Genomic DNA, 23,048 nt, shown 5'->3' on the forward strand with positions numbered 1-23,048 from the left:
CAGGCTATAGATATGATGTATAAATGCAGGCTATAGATATATGATGTATGCACGCAGGCTATAGATATATGATGTACACACGCAGGCTATAGATATGATGTATAAACGCAGGCTATAGATATATGATGTATGCACGCAGGCTATAGATATATGATGTATACACGCAGGCTATAGATATATGATATATGCACGCAGGCTATAGATATATGATGTACACACGCAGGCTATAGATATGATGTATAAATGCAGGCTATAGATATATGATGTACACACGCAGGCTATAGATATGATGTACACACGCAGACTATAGATATGATGTATAAATGCAGGCTATAGATATATGATGTATGCACGCAGGCTATAGATATATGATGTACACACGCAGGCTATAGATATATGATGTATGCACGCAGGCTATGGATATATGATGTATACACGCAGGCTATGGATATATGATGTATACACGCAGGCTATAGATATATGATATATGCACGCAGGCTATAGATATATGATGTACGCACGCACGCAGGCTATAGATATATGATGTACGCACGCAGGCTATAGATATATGATGTACACACGCAGGCTATAGATATGATGTATAAATGCAGGCTATAGATATATGATGTACACACGCAGGTTATAGATATGATGTACACACGCAGGCTATAGATATATGATGTATGCACGCAGACTATAGATATATGATGTATACAAGCAGGCTATAGATATATGATGTACGCACGCAGGCCATTTGATATGATGTATGCACGCAGGCTATAGATATGATGTATACACGCAGGCTATAGATATATGATGTATGCACGCAGGCTATAGATATATGATGTATGCACGCAGGCAGCTTTGCATTTGCAATCTCAGCACTATGACTGAGGCAGAGGCATTCAAGGCCTAGCATGCGTCTTAGCAGAGCCCATTCTGCACACTCGCCGAATGGGTCCTCCACATGCGCAGATTCCCGATAATCTGGAATCAGGCCCTTGGTTGGATCTGTGCGCATGGCCGGAAACGGCGAGTTGTTGTATACAGTCCATGCGCAGAAGCGAAATTACGCAAAATGATGAATTTTTGCGTATGTCCGTCCTATTCTGAGTCGGACAAAACTTGTCTAAATACTGCATGTACTGTATATATAAGGGATGAATGTATAAGTACTGTATGTACTGTATATATAAGGGATGAATGTAGAAGTACTGCATGTACTGTATATATAAGGGATGAATGTATAAGTACTGTATGTACTGTATATATAAGGGATGAATGTATAAGTACTGTATGTACTGTATATATAAGGGATGAATGTATAAGTACTGTATGTACTGTATATATATGTGATGAATGTATAAGTACTGTATGTACTGTATATATAAGGGATGAATGTATAAGTACTGTATGTACTGTATATATAAGGGATGAATGTATAAGTACTGTATGTACTGTATATATAAGGGATGAATGTATAAGTACTGTATGTACTGTATATATAAGGGATGAATGTATAAGTACTGTATGTACTGTATATATAAGGGATGAATGTAGAAGTACTGTATGTACTGTATATATAAGGGATGAATGTAGAAGTACTGTATGTACTGTATATATAAGGGATGAATGTAGAAGTACTGTATATATAAGGGATGAATGTATAAGTACTGTATGTACTGTATATATAAGGGATGAATGTATAAGTACTGTATATATAAGGGATGAATGTATAAGTACTGTATGTACTGTATATATAAGGGATGAATGTATAAGTACTGTATGTACTGTATATATAAGGGTTGAATGTATAAGTACTGTATGTACTGTATATATAAGGGATGAATGTATAAGTACTGTATGTACTGTATATATAAGGGATGAATGTATAAGTACTGTATGTACTGTATATATAAGGGATGAATGTATAAGTACTGTATATATAAGGGATGAATGTATAAGTACTGTATATATAAGGGATGAATGTATAAGTACTGTATATATAAGGGATGAATGTATAAGTACTGTATATATAAGGGATGAATGTAGAAGTACTGTATGTACTGTATATATAAGGGATGAATGTAGAAGTACTGTATGTACTGTATATATAAGGGATGAATGTAGAAGTACTGTATGTACTGTATATATAAGGGATGAATGTAGAAGTACTGTATGTACTGTATATATAAGGGATGAATGTAGAAGTACTGTATGTACTGTATATATAAGGGATGAATGTAGAAGTACTGTATGTACTGTATATATAAGGGATGAATGTAGAAGTACTGTATGTACTGTATATATAAGGGATGAATGTAGAAGTACTGCATGTACTGTATATATAAGGGATGAATGTAGAAGTACTGCATGTACTGTATATATAAGGGATGAATGTAGAAGTACTGCATGTACTGTATATATAAGGGATGAATGTAGAAGTACTGCATGTACTGTATATATAAGGGATGAATGTAGAAGTACTGCATGTACTGTATATATAAGGGATGAATGTAGAAGTACTGTATGTACTGTATATATAAGGGATGAATGTAGAAGTACTGTATGTACTGTATATATAAGGGATGAATGTAGAAGTACTGTATGTACTGTATATATAAGGGATGAATGTAGAAGTACTGTATATATAAGGGATGAATGTAGAAGTACTGTATGTACTGTATATATAAGGGATGAATGTAGAAGTACTGTATGTACTGTATATATAAGGGATGAATGTAGAAGTACTGTATGTACTGTATATATAAGGGATGAATGTAGAAGTACTGTATGTACTGTATATATAAGGGATGAATGTAGAAGTACTGTATATATAAGGGATGAATGTAGAAGTACTGTATATATAAGGGATGAATGTAGAAGTACTGTATGTACTGTATATATAAGGGATGAATGTAGAAGTACTGTATGTACTGTATATATAAGGGATGAATGTAGAAGTACTGTATGTACTGTATATATAAGGGATGAATGTAGAAGTACTGCATGTACTGTATATATAAGGGATGAATGTAGAAGTACTGTATGTACTGTATATATAAGGGATGAATGTAGAAGTACTGTATGTACTGTATATATAAGGGATGAATGTAGAAGTACTGTATGTACTGTATATATAAGGGATGAATGTAGAAGTACTGTATGTACTGTATATATAAGGGATGAATGTATAAGTACTGTATATATAAGTGATGAATGTATAATTATTGTATGTACTCTATAAGCATATATATTGTATGTACTGTGTATATAAGTGCTGCATGTATAAGTACTGTCTACTGTATATTTACTGTGTGTAGAGTATAAGTACTATACTGTATGTACAAGTCTTGCATGTCCTCTATAAGGGCTGTATCTAAAAGTGCTGAATACGTTGTATATGTACTGTATAAGTAGTGTATGTACTGTATAAGTACTATATAAGAGTACTGGATGTATAATGTTTTATATACTGTATATTTACAATATGTATAAATGCTGTATGTACAAGTATTTATGCACTTATGTATTACTGTATGTATAAGTACATTATGTATGTATGAGTACTGTATATGTATAGAATATGTACTGTATGTATTGAGTACTGTATATGTACTGTATGTATGAGTACTGTATATGTATAGAATATGTACTGTATGTATGAGTACTGTATATGTATAGAATATGTACTGTATGTATGGGTACTGTATATGTATAGAATATGTACTGTATGTATGTACTGTATGTAAGTACTGTATATGTATAGAATATGTACTGTATGCAAGTACTGTATATGTCTAGAATATGTACTGTATGTATGAGTACTGTATATGTATAGAATATGTACTGTATGTAAGTACTGTATATGTCTAGAATATGCACTGTATGTATGAGTACTGTATATGTACTGTATGTATGAGTTCTGTATGTATGAGTACTGTGTATGTATAGAATATGTACTGTATGTATGAGTACTGTGTATGTATAGAATATGTACTGTATGTATGAGTACTGTATATGTACTGTATGTATGAGTGCTGTATATGTATAGAATATGTACTGTATGTAAGTACTGTATATGTCTAGAATATGTACTGTATGTATGAGTATTGTATATGTATAGAATATGTACTGTATGTATGAGTTCTGTATGTATGAGTACTGTATATGTATAGAATATGTACTGTATGTATGAGTACTGTATATGTATAGAATATGTACTGTATGTATGAGTACTGTATATGTATAGAATATGCACTGTATGTATGAGTACTGTATATGTACTGTATGTATGAGTACTGCATATGTATAGAATATGTACTGTATGTATGAATACTGTATGTATGTGTGACTACTGTATATGTATAGAATATGTACTGTATGTATGAGTACTGTATGTATGTGTGACTACTGTATATGTATAGAATATGTACTGTGTATGAGTACTGTATATGTATAGAATATGTACTGTATGTATGTGTGACTACTGTATATGTATAGAATATGTACTGTATGTATGAGTACTGTATATGTACTGTATGTATGAGTACTGTATATGTACTGTATGTATGAGTGCTGTATATGTATAGAATATGTACTGTATGTATGAGTGCTGTATATGTATAGAATATGTACTTTATGTATGAGTGCTGTATATGTATAGAATATGTACTTTATGTATGAGTACTGTATATGTATAGAATATGTATAGAATATGTACTGTATGTAAGTACTGTATATGTCTAGAATATGTACTGTATGTAAGTACTGTATATGTCTAGAATATGTACTGTATGTATGAGTACTGTATATGTCTAGAATATGCACTGTATGTATGAGTACTGTATATGTACTGTATGTATGAGTTCTGTATGTGTGACTACTGTATATGTATAGAATATGTACTGTATGTATGAGTACTGTGTATGTATAGAATATGTACTGTATGTATGAGTACTGTGTATGTATAGAATATGTACTGTATGTATTGTATGTATTAGTACTGTATATGTCTAGAATATGTACTGTATGTATGAATACTGTATATGTACTGTATGTATGAGTACTGTATATGTATAGAATATGTACTGTATGTATTACTGTATATGTATAGAATATGTACTGTATGTATGAATACTGTATATGTACTGTGTGTGAGTACTGTATGTATGTGTGACTACTGTATATGTATATAATATGTACTGTATGTATGAGTACTGTATATGTATAGAATATGTACTGTATGTATGAGTACTGTATGTATGTGTGACTACTGTATATGTATAGAATATGTACTGTATGTATGAGTACTGTGTATGTATAGAATATGTACTGTATGTATGAGTACTGTATATGTATAGAATATGTACTTTATGTATGAGTACTGTATATGTATAGAATATGTACTGTATGTAAGTACTGTATATGTATAGAATATGTACTGTATGTAAGTACTGTATATGCATAGAATATGTACTGCATGTATTGTATGTATTAGTACTGTATATGTCTAGAATATGTACTGTATGTATGAATACTGTATATGTACTGTATGTATGAGTACTGTATATGTATAGAATATGTACTGTATGTATTACTGTATATGTATAGAATATGTACTGTATGTATGAATACTGTATATGTACTGTGTGTATGAGTACTGTATGTATGTGTGACTACTGTATATGTATAGAATATGTACTGTATATGTATAGAATATGTACTGTATGTATGAGTACTGTATGTATGTGTGACTACTGTATATGTATAGAATATGTCTGTATGTATGAGTAGTGTATGTATAGAATATGTACTGTATGTATGAGTACTGTATATGTACTGTATGTATGAGTACTGTATATGTATAGAATGTACTGTATGTATGAGTACTGTATATGTATAGAATATGTACTGTATGTATGAGTACTGTATATGTATAGAATATGTCTGTATGAGTAGTGTATGTATAGAATATGTACTGTATGTATGAGTACTGTATGTATGAGTACTGTATATGTATAGAATGTACTGTATGTGTGACTACTGTATATGTATAGAATATGTACTGTATGTATGAGTACTGTGTATGTATAGAATATGTACTGTATATGTACTGTATGTATGAGTACTGTATATGTACTGTATGTATGAGTACTGTATATGTACTGTATGTATGAGTGCTGTATATGTATAGAATATGTACTGTATGTATGGGTACTGTATATGTACTGTATGTATGAGTGCTGTATATGTATAGAATATGTACTTTATGTATGAGTGCTGTATATGTATAGAATATGTACTTTATGTATGAGTACTGTATGTATAGAATATGTATAGAATATGTACTGTATGTAAGTACTGTATATGTCTAGAATATGTACTGTATGTAAGTACTGTATATGTCTAGAATATGTACTGTATGTATGAGTACTGTATATGTATAGAATATGCACTGTATGTATGAGTACTGTATATGTACTGTATGTATGAGTTCTGTATGTGTGACTACTGTATATGTATAGAATATGTACTGTATGTATGAGTACTGTGTATGTATAGAATATGTACTGTATGTATGAGTACTGTATATGTATAGAATATGTACTTTATGTATGAGTACTGTATATGTACTGTATGTATAGGTGCTGTATATGTATAGAATATGTACTTTATGTATGAGTACTGTATATGTATAGAATATGTACTGTATGTAAGTACTGTATATGTATAGAATATGTACTGTATGTATGAGTACTGTATATGCATAGAATATGTACTGCATGTATTGTATGTATTAGTACTGTATATGTCTAGAATATGTACTGTATGTATGAATACTGTATATGTACTGTGTGTATGAGTACTGTATGTATGTGTGACTACTGTATATGTATATAATATGTACTGTATATGTATAGAATATGTACTGTATGTATTACTGTATATGTATAGAATATGTACTGTATGTATGAATACTGTATATGTACTGTGTGTATGAGTACTGTATGTATGTGTGACTACTGTATATGTATATAATATGTACTGTATATGTATAGAATATGTACTGTATGTATGAGTACTGTATGTATGTGTGACTACTGTATATGTATAGAATATGTCTATGTATGAGTAGTGTATGTATAGAATATGTACTGTATGTATGAGTACTGTATATGTACTGTATGTATGAGTACTGTATATGTATAGAATATGTACTGTATGTATGAGTACTGTATGTAAGTACTGTATATGTATAGAATATGTACTGTATGTATGAGTACTGTATATGTATAGAATATGCACTGTATGTATGAGTACTGTATATGTACTGTATGTATGAGTTCTGTATGTGTGACTACTGTATATGTATAGAATATGTACTGTATGTATGAGTACTGTGTATGTATAGAATATGTACTGTATGTATGAGTACTGTATGTATGAGTACTGTATATGTATAGAATGTACTGTATGTATGAGTACTGTATATGTATAGAATATGTACTGTATGTATGAGTACTGTATATGTATAGAATATGTACTTTATGAGTACTGTATATGTACTGTATGTATGAGTGCTGTATATGTATAGAATATGTACTTTATGTATGAGTACTGTATATGTATAGAATATGTACTGTATGTAAGTACTGTATATGTCTAGAATATGTACTGTATGTATGAGTACTGTATATGTATACAATATGTACTGCATGTATGACTACTGTATGTATGAGTACTGTATATGTATAGAATATGTACTGTATGTATGAGTACTGTGTATGTATAGAATATGTACTGTATATGTACTGTATGTATGAGTACTGTATATGTACTGTATGTATGAGTACTGTATATGTACTGTATGTATGAGTGCTGTATATGTATAGAATATGTACTGTATGTATGGGTACTGTATATGTACTGTATGTATGAGTGCTGTATATGTATAGAATATGTACTTTATGTATGAGTACTGTATATGTATAGAATATGTATAGAATATGTACTGTATGTAAGTACTGTATATGTCTAGAATATGTACTGTATGTAAGTACTGTATATGTCTAGAATATGTACTGTATGTATGAGTACTGTATATGTCTAGAATATGCACTGTATGTATGAGTACTGTATATGTACTGTATGTATGAGTTCTGTATGTGTGACTACTGTATATGTATAGAATATGTACTGTATGTATGAGTACTGTGTATGTATAGAATATGTACTGTATGTATGAGTACTGTGTATGTATAGAATATGTACTGTATGTATGAGTACTGTATATGTATAGAATATGTACTTTATGTATGAGTACTGTATATGTACTGTATGTATAGGTGCTGTATATGTATAGAATATGTACTTTATGTATGAGTACTGTATATGTATAGAATATGTACTGTATGTAAGTACTGTATATGTATAGAATATGTACTGTATGTATGAGTACTGTATATGCATAGAATATGTACTGCATGTATTGTATGTATTAGTACTGTATATGTCTAGAATATGTACTGTATGTATGAATACTGTATATGTACTGTATGTATGAGTACTGTATATGTATAGAATATGTACTGTATGTATTACTGTATATGTATAGAATATGTACTGTATGTATGAATACTGTATATGTACTGTGTGTATGAGTACTGTATGTATGTGTGACTACTGTATATGTATATAATATGTACTGTATATGTATAGAATATGTACTGTATGTATGAGTACTGTATGTATGTGTGACTACTGTATATGTATAGAATATGTCTGTATGTATGAGTAGTGTATGTATAGAATATGTACTGTATGTATGAGTACTGTATGTATGAGTACTGTATATGTATAGAATGTACTGTATGTATGAGTACTGTATATGTATAGAATATGTACTGTATGTATGAGTACTGTATATGTATAGAATATGTACTTTATGAGTACTGTATATGTACTGTATGTATGAGTGCTGTATATGTATAGAATATGTACTTTATGTATGAGTACTGTATATGTATAGAATATGTACTGTATGTAAGTACTGTATATGTATACAATATGTACTGCATGTATGACTACTGTATGTATGAGTACTGTATATGTATAGAATATGTACTGTATGTATGAGTACTGTATATGTATAGAATATGTACTGTATGTATGAGTACTGTATATGTATAGAATATGTACTGTATGTATGAGTACTGTATATGTATACAATATGTACTGCATGTATGACTACTGTATGTATGAGTACTGTATATGTCTAGAATATGTACTGTATGTATGAGTACTGTATATATATATAGAATATGTACTGTATGTATGAGTACTGTACATGCACTATATGTACACAGTATGCACTGTATTAGTGTTCCCTCTAGCTCCGGCGGCAGGCAGGGCGCCGGAGCTAGAGAGGGCAATCTTGTGCGCGCCCGAAAAGGGGGCGTGGTTATGAAAAGGGGGCGTGTCTATAAGACACATCCCCTTTTCGTCATACTTGGGGGCGTGCCCGGCACTTACGGACATGCCAGGCAGCCCCCAAGCGCTGCAGAAAGGGAGAATAGACGTCGGGCGCATGCGCCCGGCGTCTATTCTCCGGCGGTGACCGGATCACCGCATGTTTGTCCACCCGCGGGACACTGCGTCCCGCGGGTGAGAACGGCTCCCGCAGGCTGTTAGGGCAGGGCGCTTTTTGCCCTCCTCCTGGAGGGCAGGGTGCTTTTTAAACCAGCCTAGCGGGAACGCTACTGTATGTATTAATATATTAATAGTGCATATATGAATACTGTATGTACAACTACTACACTGTATATACGTTTTGTATATGGGGATGCATTCAGGATACCGGCGGGTGCTATCCCGCCCGCTGATATCCCGACACTGACAGCCTGACAGGGGACTAAAGATAGGCGTCGAAATCCCAGCGCCTATAATTAGCCCTACTACGGAATCCCGACACCCGGCTTACCAAACAAAGGTAAGCCGGGTGTCTTAGCGTCTCGCCACGGGGAGGGGGGGATTTAGGGTTAGGCACCCCCCCGGGAGGGTTAGGGTAGGGAAAGGGGGGGTTAGGGTTAGGCACCACTAAGGGGGGGGGTTAGGGTTAGGCACCCCCCCTGGAAGGTTAGGTTTAGGGTGTGCGGGGAGGGGGGGGTTAGGTTTAGGCACTAACAGGGGGGAAGTTAGGGTTAGGCACTACTAAGGGAGGGTTAGGGTTAGGCACCACTAAGGGAGGGTTAGGCACCACTAAGGGAAGGTTAGGCACCACTAAGGGAGGGTTAGGCACCACTAAGGGAGGGTTAGGCACCACTAAGGGAGGGTTAAGGGGGGAGAGGGAAGGGTTAGGTTATTTACCAGCCCCAGTCGGGAATCAGGTCTGTCGGGGTTCCGCTGTCGGATACGGTGGCTATTCAGCCGCTGGCATTAGATACTGTTTCCCAGTATATGTACTTCATGCATAAGTACTGTATCTGGTCTGTATGTATAAGTACTCTATGTGCAAGTATTTATTACTGTATGTAGGAGCAAAAAAAGGAGCAATTTGCACCTATGTAATCCATGTTGCATTGCAGGGGAGCAGATTTAGGATTTGCAGAGAGATATATAGAGTCCGGAAGGGGCGCGTTCTAGCTTCATTCTAAATTTCAGTGTAAAAATAATGCTGCCCAGTATTTGTCTGCTAGGTGCAAATGTGGCTGGTATTTACCCTGCATACAAAAACATAAATGCATTTGCCCCCCCTTGCCTTGCGGCGTGGTTTGCTTTTGTCTTAACTCTGAATCATTCCCTATATGTATTAATAGGAGTGGGTGGATCTCCCGCTTCCTGAAACTTCCTGGTGAAGTGGGCAGGAGGGGGAGATGATATGTGAATCGCAGTCTGTAGGGAGAGGGTGGGGCTAAAATGGGGTGAATCCCGTATGTATTGAGCAAGTACTTATGCATAAGCACTGTACAAGTACTGTACATAAAGTATAAGTACAGTATACATACTTTATAAGTATTGCAGGTGTGAGTACTGTATGCACTGTGTATGTCCTGTATGTATAAACACTGTTTAGGTACTGTATGTGTAAGAACTGTATATACAGTATTAGTACAGTACCCATAAGTATTGTATGTGTGAGTACTGTATGCACTGTGTATGTCCTGTATGTATAAATACTGTTTAGGTACTGTATGTGTAAGAACTGTATATACAGTATACGTACAGTACCCATAAGTATTGTATGTGTAAGAACTGTATATACAGTATAAGTACAGTACCCATAAGTACTGTATGTGTGAGTACTGTATGCACTGTGTATGTCCTGTATGTATAAATACTGTTTAGGTACTGTATGTGTGAGTACTGTATATACAGTATTAGTACAGTACCCATAAGTATTGTATGTGTGAGTACTGTATGTACTGTGTATGTCCTGTATGTATAAATACTGTTTAGGTACTGTATGTGTGAGTACTGTATATACAGTATACGTACAGTACCCATAAGTATTGTATGTGTGAGTACTGTATGCACTGTGTATGTACTGTATGTATAAACACTGTTTAGGTACTGTATGTGTAAGAACTGTATATACAGTATTAGTACAGTACCCATAAGTATTGTATGTGTGAGTACTGTATATACAGTATAAGTACAGTACCCATAAGTACTGTATGTGTGAGTACTGTATGCACTGTGTATGTCCTGTATGTATAAATACTGTTTAGGTACTGTATGTGTAAGAACTGTATATACAGTATTAGTACAGTACCCATAAGTATTGTATGTGTGAGTACTGTATGTACTGTGTATGTCCTGTATGTATAAATACTGTTTAGGTACTGTATGTGTAAGAACTGTATATACAGTATACGTACAGTACCCATAAGTATTGTATGTGTAAGAACTGTATATACAGTATACGTACAGTACCCATAAGTACTGTATGTGTGAGTACTGTATGCACTGTGTATGTCCTGTATGTATAAATACTGTTTAGGTACTGTATGTGTGAGTACTGTATATACAGTATTAGTACAGTACCCATAAGTATTGTATGTGTGAGTACTGTATGTACTGTGTATGTCCTGTATGTATAAATACTGTTTAGGTACTGTATGTGTGAGTACTGTATATACAGTATACGTACAGTACCCATAAGTATTGTATGTGTGAGTACTGTATGCACTGTGTATGTACTGTATGTATAAACACTGTTTAGGTACTGTATGTGTAAGAACTGTATATACAGTATTAGTACAGTACCCATAAGTATTGTATGTGTGAGTACTGTATATACAGTATAAGTACAGTACCCATAAGTACTGTATGTGTGAGTACTGTATGCACTGTGTATGTCCTGTATGTATAAATACTGTTTAGGTACTGTATGTGTAAGAACTGTATATACAGTATTAGTACAGTACCCATAAGTATTGTATGTGTGAGTACTGTATGTACTGTGTATGTCCTGTATGTATAAATACTGTTTAGGTACTGTATGTGTAAGAACTGTATATACAGTATACGTACAGTACCCATAAGTACTGTATGTGTGAGTACTGTATGCACTGTGTATGTCCTGTATGTATAAATACTGTTTAGGTACTGTATGTGTGAGAACTGTATATACAGTATTAGTACAGTACCCATAAGTATTGTATGTGTGAGTACTGTATGCACTGTGTATGTCCTGTATGTATAAATACTGTTTAGGTACTGTATGTGTGAGTACTGTATATACAGTATTAGTACAGTACCCATAAGTATTGTATGTGTGAGTACTGTATGTACTGTGTATGTCCTGTATGTATAAATACTGTTTAGGTACTGTATGTGTGAGTACTGTATATACAGTATACGTACAGTACCCATAAGTATTGTATGTGTGAGTACTGTATGCACTGTGTATGTACTGTATGTATAAACACTGTTTAGGTACTGTATGTGTAAGAACTGTATATACAGTATTAGTACAGTACCCATAAGTATTGTATGTGTGAGTACTGTATATACAGTATAAGTACAGTACCCATAAGTACTGTATGTGTGAGTACTGTATGCACTGTGTATGTCCTGTATGTATAAATACTGTTTAGGTACTGTATGTGTAAGAACTGTATATACAGTATTAGTACAGTACCCATAAGTATTGTATGTGTGAGTACTGTATGTACTGTGTATGTCCTGTATGTATAAATACTGTTTAGGTACTGTATGTGTAAGAACTGTATATACAGTATACGTACAGTACCCATAAGTACTGTATGTGTGAGTACTGTATGCACTGTGTATGTCCTGTATGTATAAATACTGTTTAGGTACTGTATGTGTGAGAACTGTATATACAGTATTAGTACAGTACCCATAAGTATTGTATGTGTGAGTACTGTATGTACTGTGTATGTCCTGTATGTATAAATACTGTTTAGGTACTGTATGTGTGAGTACTGTATATACAGTATACGTACAGTACCCATAAGTATTGTATGTGTGAGTACTGTATGCACTGTGTATGTACTGTATGTATAAACACTGTTTAGGTACTGTATGTGTAAGAACTGTATATACAGTATTAGTACAGTACCCATAAGTATTGTATGTGTGAGTACTGTATATACAGTATAAGTACAGTACCCATAAGTACTGTATGTGTGAGTACTGTATGCACTGTGTATGTCCTGTATGTATAAATACTGTTTAGGTACTGTATGTGTAAGAACTGTATATACAGTATTAGTACAGTACCCATAAGTATTGTATGTGTGAGTACTGTATGCACTGTGTATGTCCTGTATGTATAAACACTGTTTAGGTACTGTATGTGTGAGTACTGTATATACAGTATTAGTACAGTACCCATAAGTATTGTATGTGTGAGTACTGTATGCACTGTGTATGTCCTGTATGTATAAATACTGTTTAGGTACTGTATGTGTGAGAACTGTATATACAGTATTAGTACAGTACCCATAAGTATTGTATGTGTGAGTACTGTATGTACTGTGTATGTCCTGTATGTATAAATACTGTTTAGGTACTGTATGTGTAAGAACTGTATATACAGTATAAGTACAGTACCCATAAGTACTGTATGTGTGAGTACTGTATGCACTGTGTATGTACTGTATGCATAAATACTGTTTAGGTACTGTATGTGTAAGAACTGTATATACAGTATTAGTACAGTACCCATAAGTATTGTATGTGTGAGTACTGTATATACAGTATAAGTACAGTACCCATAAGTACTGTATGTGTGAGTACTGTATGCACTGTGTATGTACTGTATGCATAAATACTGTTTAGGTACTGTATGTGTAAGAACTGTATATACAGTATTGGTACAGTACCCATAAGTATTGTATGTGTGAGTACTGTATGCACTGTGTATGTCCTGTATGTATAAATACTGTTTAGGTACTCTATGTGTAAGAACTGTATATACAGTATTAGTACAGTACCCATAAGTATTGTATGTGTGAGTACTGTATGCACTGTGTATGTACTGTATGTATAAACACTGTTTAGGTACTGTATGTGTGAGTACTGTATATACAGTATTAGTACAGTACCCATAAGTATTGTATGTGTGAGTACTGTATGCACTGTGTATGTCCTGTATGTATAAATACTGTTAGGTACTGTATGTGTAAGAACTGTATATACAGTATTAGTACAGTACCCATAAGTATTGTATGTGTGAGTACTGTATGCACTGTGTATGTACTGTATGTATAAACACTGTTTAGGTATTGTATGTGTGAGTACTGTATGCACTGTGTATGTCCTGTATGTATAAATACTGTTTAGGTACTGTATGTGTGAGTACTGTATATACAGTATACGTACAGTACCCATAAGTATTGTATGTGTGAGTACTGTATGCACTGTGTATGTCCTGTATGTATAAATACTGTTTAGGTACTGTATGTGTGAGTACTGTATATACAGTATACGTACAGTACCCATAAGTATTGTATGTGTGAGTACTGTATGCACTGTGTATGTACTGTATGTATAAACACTGTTTAGGTACTGTATGTGTAAGAACTGTATATACAGTATTAGTACAGTACCCATAAGTATTGTATGTGTGAGTACTGTATGCACTGTGTATGTCCTGTATGTATAAATACTGTTTAGGTACTGTATGTGTGAGTACTGTATGCACTGTGTATGTCCTGTATGTATAAATACTGTTTAGGTACTGTATGTGTAAGAACTGTATATACAGTATAAGTACAGTACCCATAAGTATTGTATGTGTGAGTACTGTATGCACTGTGTATGTCCTGTATGTATAAATACTGTTTAGGTACTGTATGTGTAAGAACTGTATATACAGTATAAGTACAGTACCCATAAGTATTGTATGTGTGAGTACTGTATGCACTGTGTATGTCCTGTATTTATAAATACTGTTTAGGTACTGTATGTGTAAGAACTGTATATACAGTATTAGTACAGTACCCATAAGTACTGTATGTGTGAGTACTGTATGCACTGTGTATGTCCTGTATGTATAAATACTGTTTAGGTACTGTATGTGTGAGTACTGTATGCACTGTGTATGTCCTGTATGTATAAATACTGTTTAGGTACTGTATGTGTAAGAACTGTATATACAGTATTAGTACAGTACCCATAAGTATTGTATGTGTGAGTACTGTATGCACTGTGTATGTCCTGTATGTATAAATACTGTTTAGGTACTGTATGTGTAAGAACTGTATATACAGTATACGTACAGTACCCATAAGTATTGTATGTGTGAGTACTGTATGCACTGTGTATGTACTGTATGTATAAATACTGTTTAGGTACTGTATGTATAAGAACTGTATATACAGTATTAGTACAGTACCCATAAGTATTGTATGTGTGAGTACTGTATGCACTGTGTATGTCCTGTATGTATAAATACTGTTTAGGTACTGTATGTGTAAGAACTGTATATACAGTATACGTACAGTACCCATAAGTACTGTATGTGTGAGTACTGTATGCACTGTGTATGTCCTGTATGTATAAATACTGTTTAGGTACTGTATGTGTGAGTACTGTATATACAGTATTAGTACAGTACCCATAAGTATTGTATGTGTGAGTACTGTATGCACTGTGTATGTACTGTATGTATAAACACTGTTTAGGTACTGTATGTGTGAGTACTGTATATACAGTATAAGTACAGTACCCATAAGTATTGTATGTGTGAGTACAGTATGCACTATGGGCCTGATTCCTGTGTACGCAGGAGGAGGAGTCTGTATGAGATAGACGCCTCCTTGCTGCATTTTCGATCTGTAGACGCTGCCTCAGATCAGACGGTCGCTTCAGTGGCCAGGCTGCGTAAGCTGAAGCCTGACTGCTGTCCGGTCACTTGTGAGGCCAGGAAATTTGGTTCACCGACACATACCCTGGCCTCATCCCTCCTGGAATACGTGGACAATACACACCCATTTCCGGGAACTGTGGCCAGCCATGCCACTGCTCCACCCCCCAAACTCCGCAGCATGCCAGTCATGCTGCGCCTACGGGTGACTGCGATCGAGATCGCAGAACGGGTTCAGCACCTGCGCAGACCCCTAAACATCGGAGATGTACGCCAGGGCTGTAACTAGCTATGGGGAACTGGTGCTCTGTAGTTTGTACCAATGGGCCCGATTCAGATCCGTGCGCAAATGCCGATGTTTATACAGGTTGACTGATTATTTGCCATTGAATTGCAATTACACTTGCACTGAGGATTTACTTGGAAACTGAGTGAGCGGTAGTCGGCGTTTGGGGGAGGTAACGGGGGGTGGCTAGAGAAACGCAGGCGTGTCAGGACCGTTTAAACGCTGTTTTCTGGGAATGCATAAATTAGCCGCTGCATCCTTGCTGGCAGCAGGATAGCCCATCCTTGCTGGCAGCAGGATAGCGCTGTGTATGTCTTGAGACGGCTGTGTCTGCGGCAGCTTACACTTACTGCATGCATTAATGATCTGAGCTGCGCCCTTGCTGGCAGCAGGAGAGCTCTCTGTGTGTCTGGAGAATCGCTGTGTCTGCGGCAGCTTAGACTTACTGCATGCATTAATGATCTGAGCTGCAACCTTGCTGGGAGCAGGAGAGCCCTCTGTGTGTCTGGAGACTCGCTGTGGCTGCGGCAGCTTAGACTTACGGCATGCATTAATGATCTGTGTTGCGCCCTTGCTGGCAGCAGGATCGGCATCTGTGTGTCTGGAGACCGCTATGTCTGCGGCAGCTTACACTTACTGCATGCATTAATGATCTGAGCTGCAACCTTGCTGGGAGCAGGAAAGCCCTCTGTGTGTCTGGAGACTGCTATGTCTGCGGCAGCTTAGATTTACTGCATGCATTAATGATCTGAGCTGCGCCCTTGCTGGCAGCAGGAGAGCCCTCTGTGTGTCTAGGGAATCGCTGTGTCTGCGGCAGCTTACACTTACTGCATGCATTAATGATCTGAGCTGCGCCCTTGCTGGCAGCAGGAGAGCTCTCTGTGTGTCTGGAGAATCGCTGTGTCTGCGGCAGCTTAGACTTACTGCATGCATTAATGATCTGAGCTGCAACCTTGCTGGGAGCAGGAGAGCCCTTTGTGTGTCTGGAGACTCGCTGTGGCTGCGGCAGCTTAGACTTACAGCATGCATTAATGATCTGTGTTGCGCCCTTGCTGGCAGCAGGATCGGCATCTGTGTGTCTGGAGACCGCTATGTCTGCGGCAGCTTACACTTACTGCATGCATTAATGATCTGAGCTGCAACCTTGCTGGGAGCAGGAAAGCCCTCTGTGTGTCTGGAGACTGCTATGTCTGCGGCAGCTTAGATTTACTGCATGCATTAATGATCTGAGCTGCGCCATTGCTGGCAGCAGGAGAGCCCTCTGTGTGTCTGGGGAATCGCTGTGTCTGCGGCAGCTTACACTTACTGCATGCATTAATGATCTGAGCTGCGCCCTTGCTGGGAGCAGGAAAGCCCTCTGTGTGTCTGGAGACTGCTATGTCTGCGGCAGCTTAGATTTACTGCATGCATTAATGATCTGAGCTGCGCCCTTGCTGGCAGCAGGAGAGCCCTCTGTGTGTCTGGAGAATCGCTGTGTCTGCGGCAGCTTAGACTTACTGCATGCATTAATGATCTGAGCTGCGCCCTTGCTGGCAGCAGGAGAGCCCTCTGTGTGTCTGGAGAATTGCTGTGTCTCCGGCAGCTTAGACTAACTGCATGCATTAATGATCTGAGCTGCGCCCCTGCTGGCAGCAGGAGAGCCCTCTGTGTGTCTGGAGACTCGCTGTGGCTGCGGCAGCTTAGACTTACTGCATGCATTAATGATCTGTGTTGCGCCCTTGCTGGCAGCAGGATCGGCATCTGTGTGTCTGGAGACCGCTATGTCTGCGGCAGCTTAGACTTACTCAGAAGGCTGATGGGCGCCCGATCTGCGTCCCATGTTTCCGGTTCTGTGCGTGAGTGGCGGATGTGAGATGCTTTCAGTGGGCGTCTAAGCACTGGACAAGCGTATAAGTCATTAGCATATTTTCACAACAGCGATCCGTGAGAAATCGTAGCTGCGATGGCATTTGCATACAGATCTGTTTTGAGGCCCTGTGTTGGCATTTATATCTCTGGCTTTCCCCTGCCATCCGGCATCACAGAGCACCCCGGAGCCTTACAATTCAACAGCAATAATAATAATTTGTAGGATGCGCTGATACGACGCTGGGTTTGGGCCCTCAGTTCTCCTTTCTACGAATTGTGACTGTCCACATTCCCCAACCTCACACTGTGTGCTGGCCACCAATAGGTTAACATAGCAGATATAAAAATCTTGATGGCTGAGAATAAACAGAGGAATGTCAAAAGAATCTTTGGCAAGTTTTTTCATGTTCTGGGGGGGTGGGGTAGGGGGGGGTGTAATTAAATTTTGGGTTACTTCCAAATGCAACGTAAGCCGTGTTCTGCCTGATGTTAATGGGCTTTTGTGAAGCACAGGTATTGCCAGCAGACAGCCCGGACTCCGTGCCGGTCTGCTGCCGGATCAGCAAAGACCACCAAGTGAGTCTGATGGAGGCCTGTCACTCGGCTCCTTTCAAGTCTTTGAGACTGCCAAAGGAAGGAGTGAGAGGGTCGGCTGTAACGGGGTGACGTTTCCTATGCAGTGAGTGAGCTGTGACAGCCCTGCGTATGCATCGCTGGGACATCCGTCAGTCCTGGGCTCCTTTAACATTGAGCAGAGGTGTCCGAGCAGCCCGTCCACTTCATACGGAGCCAAAAATTGTATTTAGGCAGTCTCCATCATTTATGGTACATGTGTGTACTGACAGACGGTGAACGGCAGCTAATAGGGGCTGGCAGCATCCTTCACATACCAAAGGTCATTTAGGAAAGTGCAGAACGTGGGGAGGGACCCGAGCCGTGGGTTTTGGCTCCTCATACACACATAGGTGTTCCAGGTTTTGGAATCTGTCCCAGAAAATCCATCACAGCTTGCCTGCAGGATTGGTGGGAGGAGTGAGAGTGACAGACAAGCGGCGTGCGTTATTATTACATGTGTCACATTGTTTGGGGTCTGTTACGTGGATGAAACTCAATGGTAGACGTGCCACAGTGCACCGGGACTCCGCCACCCTTAAATACGTGTCAACTTCAAGGTCGTCTGCGCAGATAAAAATGTCCCGGATCAGCTCACTCAGGAGGAAAGCTCCCAAAATGTGGATTCTCCATCTATTGAAAATAGTTTAATAATCTCGCCTAGCAAAATGTAATATAGCAATGCTTGGGGTGCATTAAAACAGGCTCCATTACACCTAACAGGGAATGCCCAGAATTATCCAGCTTCTCGCAGATAAAGAAGTGTTTTACCATCAGTTTCTTGTGAAAAATCCAGACGCGTGGCTGAAAATCTGACACATTTGCACTGAAACAGGCGCAGAATGGCAGATGCACTGCGGGAAGAACAATACGATTATCTGATCCACATATAGTATGAAACCTTTAGTGCACTCACACAGGACCTGATTCAGACCCGCTCGCTAAGGCGCAATCGCTCGCTCTGAGCGATTTTCTCCCATCTGCGCATGCATATAATTCGCAGTGCGCGTGCGCAAGCCATTAGTTGCGATCAGATTTTGGTAGCTCGTAAGCCACTATCAGGTCGCCGCTTTGAGTGACAGCGCCGTTTGTGGGTGGTAACAGGGGAAGGTGCTTGTAAACGGGTGAGTGGATGTGCGAACGCAGGCGTGTCTGGCCGCCAAAACGGCGTTTAAAGGGTGTGCATAATTAGCAAAGTAGTGTCATTGTACACGTCACCTGCATGTATTTCAGCCAGCGCTGATCACTGTGCTTGCGGCAGGCTACGGCAACCCCAAGGGCTGCGAGCAGTTCCGATGGTCTCGATTAATCCTTAATTTCCCGGAGATGACGTGTGTTGCGAGCGGCAAGGGTGCGTCTTCAGAAGTTTGCGATAGCACTTTGCCGTAGCTCGCTAAAACATAGTGTGCGTCCTTACGCGACGCAGTGCGAGCGCTTCATTTAAATATCCGTCCCCTTTTTGCCAGTGAGCAAGCAGGTCTGAATGAGCTCCACAGCTTCAAGACTCTTGTTCTATACCAACCCAGGACTTCTAAATACAGACATCCCGTCCGCTCTCCACGCTACAGAATACGGTTTTATGCGGTGTTAGTTTTATATGCGTCACTATTTATTCCTCTCAGGAGATTGCATGTATTTGTGTGCATTGCATGTCACATTTAAAATCCACAAGGCTCTGGTAGGTGAATGATGAAGGGCATATGATCGCAGAGGTGTCTACAAGATGTGACTAAGAACGGTCCTATATGTTTTTTTTGTGTCCTCCTCAGATTTTAACGGCATCAACTCAAGTCAGTCCCCATTTGTATTCTGTGACTCTCTAGATCCAGATCTGAACCCGTTCCCCGCACCAAATGACACCAGTCCTCGGTCAGGGCTGACGCCGGAGCAGGGCCGCGGATTGATGACGGGGGCACCAGCCTTTCAGACAGATCCTGGTAGGTGGCACCATCTGCTATAGTAACACAATATTTCATACATTGAAAAACAAATTTTATTTTTTTTTCCTTCTGTGGTAATGGGTGACATCAGCACGTGAGAAAATAGCTGCTGTATAGTCCGAAGCTCCTCCTACATCTGTAGGACAGTGTTGAAATGAGATTGCGACAGGCCAAAAAGCTGAAATTTCAGTCGGTTAAGCTGCCACAATCCACTCAGGGCCTTTTTGCAGTATGTATGACTGGCACAGCAACCGCTGTCTACGAACCAGTCTCGCCCATTGTGTTTTACAGTGTGACCCCCCCCCCCCCCCCCCCGCGCCATACACAGAACTCTTCCAGCACTGTTGCCTGCAATCGGCAGAGCTTGCAGTCTAATTAGGGAAGCGCAGACAGAGTAATGGATAGCGTTACTGCATCACAGCACTGAGGTCGTGGGTTTGATTCCCACTATGGACCGAACTGTGTGGAGTTTGTATATTCTCCCTGTGCTTGCGTGGGTTTTCTCCGGGTACTCCGGTTTCCTCCCACACTCCTAAATATACTGGTAGGTTACACGGTTCCCAACGAAAAGTAACCCAAGTGCGTGCATGCGATAGGGAGTATAGATTGTAAGCTCCACTGATGTGAATGGCCAAATATTCTCTGTAAAGCGCTGCGGGATATGGGCCTGATTCAGAGCCGCTCGTATGCGGCCGCTCGTTCGTTCCGAGCGATGTTTGCACAACTGCGCATGCGTACGGATCGTAATACGCATGCGTGAACCAGTCAGTGCGGCCAAAAATTGTTTGTTCGCTAAATAGCGAATGCCTGCTATTTTGAGTGACAGGAGGAGGCGTATGTGGGTGGTAACAGGGGAAGGTGCTTGAAAACGGGGAGTGGAAATCAGAACGCAGGCGTGCTTAAAGGTCAAAACGGGCGTTTTATGGGTGTGCATAATTAATACAGCAGCGTCATTGACCACGTCACTGGGTTATTTTATAGTTAGAACCGCTCGCAAGATTGCTGTAGGAAAAACCAATCACAAGAATAGCGAGCAGTTCATACGCTGGTCGATGTACTCGATTAATCTAATAAATAGCGGACATGACGTAGGATGCGAGCGGCCAGGGGGCGTAGTTTTCCAAAAAACGACCGCGTGTTTTGTTCGCTCGTTCAGACCTAGAGGCGTGAACAGACCGCAAAGAGCGAACGGTTCATTTGAATAGCCACCCCTTTTTACTGAACGAGCGAGCGCAAATAGTGTCCGGCTCTGAATCAGGCCCTATGTGTGCACTATATAAATAACTGGTGATAAATAATCTGTGCATACATAGGAGAGTGGTTGGCCTGAAGCTTACAAGCATTTGTACCAGGGGGGGTATTCACTCTGATTCCTCTTATCATGGGCCTCATCCTCCATCACATCCCTGTTGCTCTGCGCCAGTCGGATGTGCGTAACTACAGCCCTGGCTGATTATGACACTTATCTGTAATTTGCATGCTGCATGCCCGATCACAGCGCAACCACATGGGGCCGCAGCCCGCCCTATCCAAGCTGCTGCTGTTATCCGCCGAATGGAAATCTGTTGTGTGACTAAGGTACATATGTGTGTGTTAGCGTGAGAGCTGGCAGTTCGGGGGGGCTGACTCCCAGCAGCCATGGGAGCTACGTGTACAGCCCATACTGTGCCTCTACGCTGCAGAAAGGCTCTCAGAGATCTACTTGCCGTCTTGTATAGTAATCTCAGATATGACATTAACAGCTGTTGCCAAAGGAGAAAATTTCTGGGCAAAACAATATTTTCTCTTAAAAAAAACACGTCCGTGAGGGAGAAAGTCCCTGATTCCTGCCTCATTAGCATTCCTTCATTCTGTCTGCCGCACTCTCTCCACCTTGACGACGGGGCCCTTGGTTACATGTGTAATTGTGCCTCGTTTGCCCATTTCCCCCTGTGTTTGATAGAGAGTGGGTCGGAGACAGCTCAGTGGTTAAGAGCACAGACTGTAGCACAAAGAACACTATGGGCCCCGTGCAACGTGCACA

At 38.7% G+C, this 23,048-nt stretch overlaps 1 protein-coding gene across 4 annotated transcripts in view; it reads left to right on the plus strand.

The window, feature by feature from the left end:
* Positions 1-23,048, plus strand: part of NCOA1 (nuclear receptor coactivator 1) — a 369,979-nt gene that overhangs the window by 321,226 nt on the left and 25,705 nt on the right. For 3 of the 4 annotated variants that reach the window (XM_088447565.1, XM_088447564.1, XM_088447566.1), the window contains exon 12: positions 20,855-21,022. In XM_088447565.1, coding sequence (XP_088303691.1) covers positions 20,855-21,022 — 168 coding nt within the window. The remainder of the gene's footprint in view (positions 1-20,854; positions 21,023-23,048) is intronic. The other variant, XM_088447567.1, reaches the window with a different exon arrangement.

This window comes from Taudactylus pleione, unplaced genomic scaffold (assembly GCF_031769625.1).
Source record: "Taudactylus pleione unplaced genomic scaffold, aTauple2 ptg000434l, whole genome shotgun sequence".
Taxonomy (NCBI): domain Eukaryota; kingdom Metazoa; phylum Chordata; class Amphibia; order Anura; family Myobatrachidae; genus Taudactylus; species Taudactylus pleione.